Source organism: Pelecanus crispus, chromosome Z (genome assembly GCF_030463565.1).
Source record: "Pelecanus crispus isolate bPelCri1 chromosome Z, bPelCri1.pri, whole genome shotgun sequence".
NCBI lineage: Eukaryota > Metazoa > Chordata > Aves > Pelecaniformes > Pelecanidae > Pelecanus > Pelecanus crispus.
In genome coordinates, this window is record NC_134676.1 from 80,651,197 (window position 1) to 80,663,412 (window position 12,216).

Here is a 12,216-nt window from a genome sequence, read left to right on the forward strand (position 1 = left end):
TTTAAATACGTGTATGTGAATGTCATGACCTAAATTCTGATTATTCTTATGTCAATTATTAATTTTACTACAGACTGGCTGTACCTACATGAGCAAGCTGCACAGTGCAATAGGAAGGGATCTGAGGAGCAAGAGGGCTGATGCTGAGGACCTGATGCCCACACAGCATCCTTTCTGAGAAGGGAGTGGTAGAGTTACTCTGGTCGTAGACTAACTCTAGTGTCTGTCAAGGCTTTTCATCTGCTTAGGTTTGTGCATGTGAGGTATGACGTTAATTACTGTACCCTCTAAATGTCCAGGATGCATTAGAATTTAAGAAGAAAAAGAAAACTATTACGTTTCCAGTGCATTGCTGATGAAGCACTGCAGCCCTCCCACTCCTCAGCCAGCTGAGGACAGCAAGAGCTGTACACGAGTTCATTTGGAGTGCCAGTGCAAAATTCATCAGGGACAGGCACAGAGCCTGTCTGAAAGGGCAGGCTGCGCAGATGATCAGTGACACAATGAACACATGCAAGATTTTGTACAATACACTGAGGTGCATTATTAAGAAATCTACAGAAGCTTTGCCAGATATTTTTCTGATAAATCTTTACCTAGGACTTAAAAATGTGAAAAAGGCCAACTTTGAAGTACAATGTCTAACAGTGGAGTTGTGTAGCACTAGCTTAGCAAAATCCAAGAAATCAGAAAGTAGCTGAAATAGCAACCATAACAGGAAGAAAAAACAAACAAAGCCCCCTCAATGACTCTTTTCCTTACCACTCCCCAATTCAGTGACAGTCATCTGTAAAACAAGCCATTTCTCATGCTTCCACCAAACAGCATAAGCATTTTTTGCCAAATATAAAATCTGCTGCTGCTTTGGAGGGAAAGACATTAAAAAATACCAGGCAGTTACAGATGATGTAGTTAAACAAGAACTCTACATTAGTCATATCTTCCTCAAAGTCTGATTCCCCACACTCAAAAGTGTGCTTGCTGCTGTGCTAGAACAGGAAGACAATCAAAAATCAAACCCCATAATTTCTTACTAAGACAAGATTAAATGAGGAATATGAAAAATTTAAAGAGAAAATAAAAGAAAAAAATACGCCAATGGAATGACACATACCAAATAATCACATTTATAAAAAGTAAAATTAAAGGCAGTGCAACACAAATGTTAACACTTTTGATGGTATCTATCTATCCCTCTTCTCTTCATGTAGAAATAATGCAGCCTTAATGACAAATACTAAATTAGATATTGACCTTGATATACATCAAGATGAAGATACTGTTAGCTACAAAGCTAATTGCTTAATTTATTTTGTGGAATATTACTGCAGTAGGACTAATAGATAATGTTACTCTGATGATATAGTAAGCTCCAAATCCCATCAAACAAATATTGGAGTTATCATCAACCTAATAAAAGGTATCAAATGATTTTATATTTCATTGTAAAAGAAAAATACTCTAGCTTCTTGCCTTCATACCACTAGCTTTTCTTAAGTCCCTCTTGGCTCTATATGAATGTCAGCCAAATAGTTTTTTTTTCCCCTCTGATAACTAGAAATCTTCATCAGACATCTCTCACACAGTTTTAACATCAGTAGTTTGAAGGCTTCCCCCCTTATGCTTTGATAATTCATAATATTTTAGACGTTTCCTCTGCCAAAGCAAAGTCTTCAAAATAAGTTGTGACAGAGCTCACTTAGCAAGAGCTCTGATATTTTGATACAAATATGTGTAAAAGAAGCCAGTGGCACATATGACTTCTTTCATCTTTATGGGAAGAGAAGAATTAATCTCCTTGCTGCTGGAGCTAGCAGAATGGCACAAGCTTCCGTGGTGAAGAAGTTAAGGATTATCACACTGAATTAGACTCAGTGTCCAGGTAATCCAAGTCCCTGCTGCTCATTGGCTCCTGCAACCTGAGAAGAAAGCTGAAGAATTCTGCAGTGGGAATAATTAAAAAGCTGCATTAGATATCTTAAAAATATTTGAGATTAGCTTAATCTCTGAATCTTTATATTTGACCTTCTTTTCTAACTAATATGTATGTTTTCTCCACACTATTAAAAATTGTGTTTATGCCATCTATATATGCACAAATGAGAGACCACCTCTTTTTCAGAAGTATATTGACCTCTTTCTTTCCTCATCATCCTTTTAAAAACTCAGTTAAATGGATTTTTGAAAGGTGTGCCCTTTCAAATATGAGCTTATAGATTTCAAATTTTGGCAGACACAAATCCAAAATATAACAAGATCCTATTTGAAAGAGACTGTCTTTGACAGAAACACACAAACCAGCAAGAATGTTCCTACAGGTTCTGACAGAACACTGTTTTATTGCACAAAAAGGTCAGGAATATAACAAAAGCTTTTGACGGTTTCTGATTTTCCTCACATTTACTACTTTGTCTATTAATTTAATATGACTGTGCAAGGCTTACCTGACACAGAGGCTGGTTTTGAATGCCCCCAGCTGCATGTCTGTGTGGGAGTTGTGATACTTCAGAGACCATTTTAACAACCTGACAGAAATGATCCTGCATCTGCTGAGTTCTGGGGATTGATAAATCATGCCAAAATATATACTTATGTCTCAGCCTATCTGTAAGTTCAAGCACACAAGTATGACATACCCATTCCAGCAATGCAGCATAGGGAGTTAGATCTTACTAGTACACTTACTTTGAGCTTGTACACCACCTTTGTGGTTAAGACTAAGCTTCTGCTCAAGTATTTTGCAAATTTCACCTGTATTTAGAAGAAAACAACTGTTTCCCAGAATGCTCTTGACATAGCTGGGTCCAAAGAACAGCACGTTTGTTCACTGCTTGAAACTACAGCTACATCTCAGCTGCCTGATTTGCAGTGCACAGTTTTGAGGACATTTGAAGAGAACGTTCGCAGAAGTTGTGCTATTGACCTTCTGCCAGAAGGGGCTGTAATCATGTAAATGGTTTCTTCTAGTCAACATGCTCATTCTGCCACTTAAGTATGAAGCATCTTCTGTAATGAATGAATATGTTGTAGTCCAGCATTTGCTCTTTCTTACTCATATTTTTTTCCCTTAAAAGTCACTATGGGTTCAAAATTTACATAAATATCTAAACATTTTTGGAGCCCAACTCCCATTATACTGGTGCATCATGACATGGCGCAAAGAAAATTAAGGATTCTCTCAGTTTAACTAAAACCCACAGAAGCTGAACTTGATGTATTTTGAATGAACTCATCCTTCAAGTGTTCCGAAGAGTAATAAGAAATTCCTGCTTGCCCATTATACTGGAATATTTGTAAAACAAAGAGAAAACAAACAAACAAACAAACCACAATAGTTCCTACATACAATTTGTTTTTAGAATTTGCCACTGTTAATTCTATTTTGCTGTTAGGATACAAATGAATTTTGTATCACTAAATATTTATTTTACCTACAGCTTCATATTTGTTTGGTTATTTTAACCTGAAAAGAATAGGCATTGCAGATCATTCACAGTTTATGTGCAATATTGATAGTATTAACTGATTGCTATATATTATTCCAGTTAATGCATGGAAGTAGTAAAAATAATTAGCAGTTACACACACCTTCATCTCATTAACATTCTTAAAATACCAGCTTTTTGAAAAAATAAATCTGTTCAGCCTGGCTTATAAGTGAATTAGTGCTGTATCAGATTCTATCTAACTATATATTCATTTTAAACTGATGGCACTGATCCAGACTTAATTGCACTGTGATTAAATATTTATCTTGTTTTTAATGCAGCAAATGGAGCGTGCAGATTATAATGATCAAGGTGTCTCCATCTGGATGCAGCAAAAGCTAAGGTTCACCCCTTCAGTGCAAAATGGTTTAGGTCATTTCTTTGCATTTCCCGCTAATTCTATTCTGTGGATTTCTATTACAGAGAAGAAATTTAAACTGATGGTCCAGCCATCTCCCAACCTTTTTTTAACTAAATAACTAGAATATTTTCTGACAAGATGCTATTTAAACTTGATGGTTATACAGTGCCTTTCCTTAATAAATAGTCTTAAGCTTCTCACCTAACCCTTCCATTGACCTAGAATGACACATTATACACAAATTTGAGGTGTGGTCAGTGTAGTAGGCAATGTAGTGATACTACACAGGGTGAGATCTGAAAGTACTTCAAAAGCTGGAGGAAGTGTTCAATGCACTACAAGACATTTTCCCCAAGTCCTCTCACATTATTTCTGCTGTCACTCCTCAGCTTTCAAGCTTGAGAACTTTCTTTCCTCATTTTCAATGCTGTTTTTCAGCAATTTATACCCTTCACCATCTACATATCTGTTTCTGAATAAAGCCCACAGTATTCTTCCCCAACCAGTTATCTCATAAACGTACTGTAGGAAGTTTAATGTGAGACCTGCTCTTCACCTCTGCATGGCCTTTCACAGGAGGGTTTTATCTTCCCAAAGAATGCCTGCTTTGTTTACAGAAAATCGAGGTTCAGGCCCCTTTCCTTCTCTTCCTCTAACTTTACACTCAGGCAGCAGCATTGTCATTTTTTTCCTAGATGATACTGTTTCTATCACTGACTTCTCCCATTCTTGCAGACCCAAGTGTGGGGACTTGGTTGCTACACTCCATTGTTTGTGATTTACTTTGTGTCATCATTAAATCCAGATTAATTTTCCAATTTATGTTAGAAATATTTTCTAAATCTCTTTTTTAGTTGATTCTGGTTCACATCAAACAGAAAAACCTCTTCAAAAATGAAGAATCTTGTATTTTATAAAAATTTTGCTGGAGGCCTGTAAAGACTTGGAGAATTTTGTATGTTAAAATATTCAGAAAATTATTATAGATTGTGATGTTCAAAAGATTCAGTTCAAAAGTGCAGTTCTGACAACACTAATGTCTACAGGTTCTACATTAAAACAAACTCTCCAAATCCATTCTCTATATAGTAGAAACAAATCTATCTCTGTATTTACTGCACTGGTCTGTTGTTTAAGTAAAATATACTCAGCAATAATGAAACTATACATAGTTTGGTACCTAATGTAGAACCTTACTGACAGTTGGGATTGCTGTGCAACAGTGGTATTTTTATCATCATAATTCTTGTCATCTTATATGAAGATGTCAGTTTTCATTGTTTCACTGCACTTTAAACTGCCAGTGTTCAGGACTTCTCATCCTTTTTCGTCGTGTTCCACCAATAACTGGAAAATGGAAAAAAACCTGAAAAGTTTATGTGAACCTTAATTATAACAGCAAATAGATTAAAATCCAGTTAGTCCTCTTGCTGAGCATTCTAGTGGGAACTAAAAAATGGAACAGCCTAAACTTATGCTGTTCATATTTGTATGAGTCAGGTCCTAATTACTAGTGTCACATTAATGACATGGAAACAGCAGAAGAGAATCTCAGAGGGTGGTTATCCTCAAGACATGGAATATTATTAAAAAGTGATGAAAGAGAATTACTAAATTTGAAATATATACAGTCCAAAAAGGCATAAAGTTGTCTACAGGAGAAACCAAGCAAAGTAGACAAGACTTAACACTCCAGTCATTTATTTCCCTTAGGATGCAGGACAGAGGAAATACATCCTTACCTCTTTGCATTTTTTTCCAGCTGTCATCAAACACTTCTGATTTCATGTACCCTACCCTAAATACTTTTTAATTCCAGATCCTGTCACTATTGTCCAGCTCTTGCTCCCTTCTTAGCTATTGTTCTCTTTTCTCCTTACACCCCATTCCTGCTTCATATTGGTCTCTTGCTAACTCAGAAAACCACAAACCATCCCAATTTAAGATCACAACTCATGTTTGCAGTTATGTGCCTTCAGTTTTTAAGATACACAGTAGAATCAGTGGATGTCTGCTTCCTTTGCAGCAGCTACATCCACAGCACAAATACAAATTAATTGCTCTTGATTAATGTGATTCACATGCAGTTAGTTGTACATGGATGAAAAGACTGACCTATTTTGGTGGGTAATGGTAATAATTCCTGCACAGCAATACTGGATAATCTCCAGTCTTTTCTGATAAACAATGCTTTAACTTAAAATTCTTTTTTGGGTTATTACACACAATGCATGTGTCATTATACTTGTTCAAGTACAGTACTTTGCACAGGTGAATTTTGCCTTCAGCAGATCCTTGTGCAAGGGCTGGGGTGTAAGCTGCAGCACTCCTGAGGCCACAAATATATTCCTTTAAGGAATAGCATGGCAGAATTGTTCTGGAGCCACAAACTCTTTTCTGCTGTTCACCATCAGATGTGGCATGGGTAGCCTGTCAGACACATCCAACTTTCCTCTGGTTTGCAAGTTCCACACATCTGTGCACAGGCATAATAATGGCCATATTCATCTGAGTGACTTCAAAAGGTGAGGGCATGAACTTGACATAATTAACTTCCCCTCACCTTAGGGTAGATGACCTGAGTGCATGTTAATATTGTATTTCCAATCTAGTCTAATCAGTAGCTGAATATGGTTCCTGAAAGGGAATCCATAATATTACTGATCTGTTGATGGAACAGAGTCAGGCACGGAGGTCGTCTGGTTGAAAAATGTGGATGCTGCAGTTAGGTTCTGAATGACAGTGAATAAGACCAACAGGATATGTTATGAAAAGAAACCCACTACTTTACTAATGTAATGTGTACTTTCATCAAAGATACCCCTAGCTACATGACTTAACAAGTTTGAAGCAAATTCTTTATTTGGAATTTGTTAAGAGGTTGCAACATATTGCCTGTATTCCGCTACCAAAAACTTAGATAGAAACAAGACCTGATGACAAATACATTACATTATATCTTCTGCCCCTGCTCAAGGGAGGCTGAAGCAGGATGCTGACCTGACAGGATCATTGATTTGCATTTTGTTTCAAAAAATGACCAGTATTCCTGTTTTGCAGAGAAAATTGTTAGAATGGTTTTCTCATCTAGGAGACTGGATTAAAACAAGAAAATTGAGAAATTCCAGGCTGATATGGAAAGACTAAGAATCAAATATTGAAATATTGTCACCATTTCCCTTAGTGTATATTAATAAATAAATACTATTGTGCGGTTTTAACAGGAGAAAATACTGTAGAAAGCTTAAAACTAATGAAATTCATGAATAACTGCAACAAAGACTTGTAATGTTGCTGCAGAGTGTTAATTCATGCTTTGCAAGTAAATGTTGAAATATGGTACTGTGGGGAAATTGAACATATAAATCTATACCCAGACCTTTTTGTTCTTGGGCTATGGCTTCTTCATTGTAGCTAGCCATTTCAATAAAACTTCATGAATTCCCAGTCTTTTCTCAGCTTATTTGACATAATTCAAATGACTTCTAAGGTATATAAAGGTACAATTCATTTTAACTTTTTTTAGTAACAGACAACTAGACATTCATGGGAGCATGTTACATTTTCATAACTGTTATTTTTATCAGAACAGTTGTCATACAACCACAACTCCCATGGTAGTCCATGGAAATTGTGTGTGGAATAAGTAATGAATATACACTTCTGGACTGGACTGTGAAAGCTTCCGCTCTTTTACTTATCTCCAGTCATACTGACAATTTCCATTTGGCAGTTTATTACTTTACAGTACTGTGGTTCTTAAGTAAATATTTTTGCCACAATTTTGAACTCACATAGTATTTACTCACAGGGAGTACAACTGAAGTAAACAGTTTTATATATGTGCAAAAAAAAGAGAAAAAAAGTGTCAGTTCCAAAATAATGCTTTGAAACACTACAATTGTATAGATAAGATTACACAATACAGCAGAAGACAGCTGAATACTACACGTCATTCTTTCTTTAAGCCTAATAATGGACATTCAAGCTCTGAGGTAAAATACTGTTTATCTAAAAGACTTACAGTGGGAAAAAATGAAATGCATTTTAATTGCAGTAGTAAAGGCTTCAAAATAATATACAATAAAAAAAGAATCTATTCAATTTCTAAGACAAAAGAACAAAAGGAGGTCTTGGCTCTGGCAAATGGTCATTAGCATATGGAAAGTCAATCTATAAGAGCAACAATGAGAATTAGTACTCATGAATGAAGTGGCTGATACTTGTTATTGCAAGAAATGGTCTAAGTAGTTGCTGCATACATGCAGAAATCCCCACATCCCTATCTGAGTAAACTCAGTTAAGCCTTTGCATGATATCTGTATGCCCCTACAGCAATTAATGTTTTCTTTATGATAAGAACTACATCTGTATTTCATCTGTAATGTTGCTTCAATGATACATTTTAAAGAGGGCTGTTTAGCCTTGGTCAATGTAAATGGCAGGCAACCTGTGACTGTTTATTAAAAAATCAAGGCCAAATCTTCTTTTAATATTTTTTTCCCTGTTCAAGCAAGGACAGACTTAAAGATCTTCTCAACCCCTCAGTGATACAGCTACTGAGAGAGTCCAGCTACCTGATCCCTTACCGGCAAATAGTACTGACTGAAGCCAGAGTCAAGACAGTTTGGGATAGCAAGGCTTTTTTACTTGGTAGAGGTTTTGGGGGGATTAGTAGTAGGCAGAATAACTGTAAACACAATGCAATGCAGGAACAAACTAATTTGGATGAGAACTGACCAACAGGTCAGTAGCTGTTGAGACACAGATTCATAATAAGAAAGACCAGATGGAAGAAAACAACCCACCTCAGCTCTGTTTTAAATCCTGCTCTTGGTCCTCCAGGGCACTTAATTCCACTTGCAAATAATTCCATTATCTGTCAGTTTTAACACTTCCTGGGCTTTGATGCACTAAAAATCCACAGCAACGTTTTTGTATTATGCATATCCATGATCATGATCAAAAAAATACTGCTGTTTCAGACATGAAGAAAAACTCAAGTCTGAATGCCTGTCCATTTCACCTATCAGTTGGTTCAATAAAATATGCTACCTGTATCTACAAAACTTTCCTTGTTATAGCTTTCCTGCAACATACGTACCTACATCAGAAAACAATCCTAAATGTCATATCTTTCCCTGATTATAAAATAGGTCACAAAGGAGCCTGAACTTAACAGAAGTACCATATTCCCTCAGTTCAGCCATGGTCTCTGCTACTTTTCAAGCTTTCCTTGGCACTTCCTCCTTTCTTGCTTTAGCAACTATCCAACCTGCTTAAGCTTAGGCACATCTATAAGTTCTTTAACACCCTTACATAATAGGGTATGAATTACCAAAAAGGTAGGACAAGGATTCTGGTTGTAAGCATTAACACTTTTTTTGTTGTGCAAGTTTACAAAGAATCAGCACAGATTACCAAGAATCAGACCAGATTTTTTGTTCATTTGCTTGCTTTTTACTAAACTAGAGTTACGGGTAAAAAAAATATATTTATTTAAGAACAAGAGATATGAAGTTACTAGAACAACAAACATAACAAGATACATGACTGAACTTATCCTTATTGTTAAAGGTTTTCCTTGTCTGTTTCAGCATGTCAACCTGCTTGTAAAATTATAGAGATTATGCTATAGAGTTATTCCCAGGGGAGTTATTAGAGAGGGATATTTCCCATTCATGCCGCCATTAAACATCATAACATGGGGAGCAATAATAATAACATATAGGGACAATTTTTTCTTGGTTTTAATCTTAAACTACTATTTTTTGCTTCTCTTCCTTCTCTTGTTTATTGCACCCAACAACCCTAGGACTGGACAGTACACAGTATGAGCTTGCAATACTTACACCTTTCTACTCCTTTGTATCCTGATTAATTTTTCTATTTTTTATCTATTGATTTTATGATATTCTCAAATTAAGGCTTTTCTGGTTCCCTTCTTTCAACATGACACTGGAGCACTACAATCATGTCAATTGTACAGGGTACTTTCAAGATTTAGATTGGTTAACTTTGTTTGGGATCTATATATGTTATGTTGAGGTAGTCAGCACCAAGAGTGTACAACTTCTACCTCAAAGATCATTAAATTTCAGGGAACCTCATCACAGACACTCTTATTTATTTTATATAAGTGTAATTATTTGCAGCCTGATCTTTAGAAACTTGCATCAGTACAGTTATACATGGATGTAGCTTTTTGTAGGCTCAAAATCTTCAAAGCACAGAATACACAATGTGTTAATTGTATATCCTGGAAGGAGATACCATAAATGAATATGAAGAAAAACAAATGGCAAACATAAATCAACAACTTCACAAAAGGTGAGGTCTTAAAACCCTCAAGACAAAATCATAAATATGTGTATACAAATACATGCATACACACCATGATACTGGGCTACACAAATTCAAGATCCACTTGTGGGTCCTTCCTGTAGAAACCAGAAAAAGGGATTTACTTACATTCAGAATGTCTTCCTAACTGATGTTAACCATGTACACTCCTTCTGTAGTAAATAAAGAAAACGTGGGAATAACTGCTCTCTTTGTTTTAAATATCTAACTTACTGGTATGACTCACCCTCTACAGGTTTTTGTGTTTCTTTTTTTTGACTGCAAAGACTGACCTAGACTGGACTTTTCAGTCTTGAAGAGGTAATCAGGATGAGATGACATCTACCCAGGCTGTTGCTGTACTGCTGTCCAACAAGAAGACTACTTCCCAAACAGTCTTGGCACAATTGAGTGTCAAATGCACAACTGCCAAGAGTGAGGATTTCAAATGCAAGTATGCAAGAACTGGCACTCATAATGTATATGACACCACTAAAACCTTACACTAATGAATATCATTTGGGTTACAGTGTCTATCATGGAAGGGTCTGGTTCATTGTCCATGCAAAATATACTTAGCACCTTTACGAGCACACTTACTTTATAGTTCTTAACTTTGCTATCATGTATGTATCTTTCTACAGGACCAGTCATTCTGCAGATTGGTCATTATTCAGCACTTCTTCATCCTCCTGAATGAATATGTAATACAAAGCCTTAGTAACTAAAAACCACTTAAATTTGCACTGAACAGAAAATGAGTAAAATTTCTTCCTCAGTACTCTTACATTTTCAGTCAATCCAATGCTTTAAAGATGGTCATAAGGCAGTTTACAACCAAAATAAGCACAAAATAAGCCTCTTTGGGATGCTATTTTTGAACAGAGTCCTTTTCATTAGATTTGTTAACCTGCTTCCAAATCCTCAACCAACCACTACTCCTGTTTGTTTTGCTTTCATTAGTACTTGGGTTTTTTTCCCCCCTTTTCATGCATCTAACGCCTGGATGGCTGTCTTTGACTGCTTTAATCCAATTTAATTACAGTATCTCACCAAAGATGACTCAGGTTTTTTTTTTTTCTTCACTCTAGCTTTTGCTACATGTTTCCACAAAATTTCCCATCCCACTGAGAGCACACATTCCACTACATGGCAAGTCAGACCAAGAAGCTGAACCAAATGCACACTAACTCTATCAGGGAAAGTATGTTAGGGAAGAAGCTACTTTCAGCTGGAACAACCACCTGATGCAGCTCAACATGTAGCTGTACAATTACTAGCACAAGCATAAAGGAGAGAGCAAGAAAGCATGAGTAGGTTGGAAGAAGGAATCAGAAATAAATGGCCTGCATGAAGGAAACAACTCTTCCAACAGCAGGCAACCCAATGCAGATCACCTCACTGCAGCCTTTCCCTTTGTATGCACATATTCAGACCCACTCACTCTGTCCCCATGCACAACTCATTAATTTCATTTCTTTGCCTGTCAACTCCCTTTGCCCTCAGCAATTTCTTGTCTCTGTTTTCTTCATTTCTCAGATGAAAATCTGTCCATTCTAACAGGAGAGGATTTTGTCGTCTGTTCTCTGCCATGGTTAGCCTTCTGCCATATTTTCTCCTGTGCTTCAGCTCTGCTTCTTGGAAGTACAGAGAACTCAAGGAGCAATAGAGTATGCTGAGATTCCTGAAGCAACAAGAACAGTAGTTCATTCTTCACCTTTTTGGTTCTTGCTTCATCTTAAGAGGATGAAGCAATCAATATCAAATGATAATCTTTGACTATTTTATTCACATGACCCTGTCTTAACTGCTAGTTCTGCTTTTTTTTATCTGTCCAAACAAGTTCTAGACACCTGCAAAGCCTCTTCCCAGACAGAAAAACACCTAAGTAAATCTACCCTATCAATACAGACCTGGTACTAATAGACAGTGCTGATATTGCTGGAGCCTGAGACAAAGGTGTTGTGTTTCCCTTCCAGGGTGACATCTCCATCTGTTTTGCTCCCTGCTCAATACAGAGATGCA

General features: G+C 36.5%; 1 protein-coding gene across 1 annotated transcript in view; it reads right to left on the minus strand.

The window, feature by feature from the left end:
* EDIL3 (EGF like repeats and discoidin domains 3) overlaps nt 1–11,784 on the minus strand; it is a 160,864-nt gene extending 149,080 nt beyond the window's left edge. The window contains exon 1 of the mRNA XM_075727116.1: nt 11,636–11,784. Coding sequence (XP_075583231.1) covers nt 11,636–11,784 — 149 coding nt within the window. The remainder of the gene's footprint in view (nt 1–11,635) is intronic.
* Nucleotides 11,785–12,216: the final 432 nt, after the last annotated feature.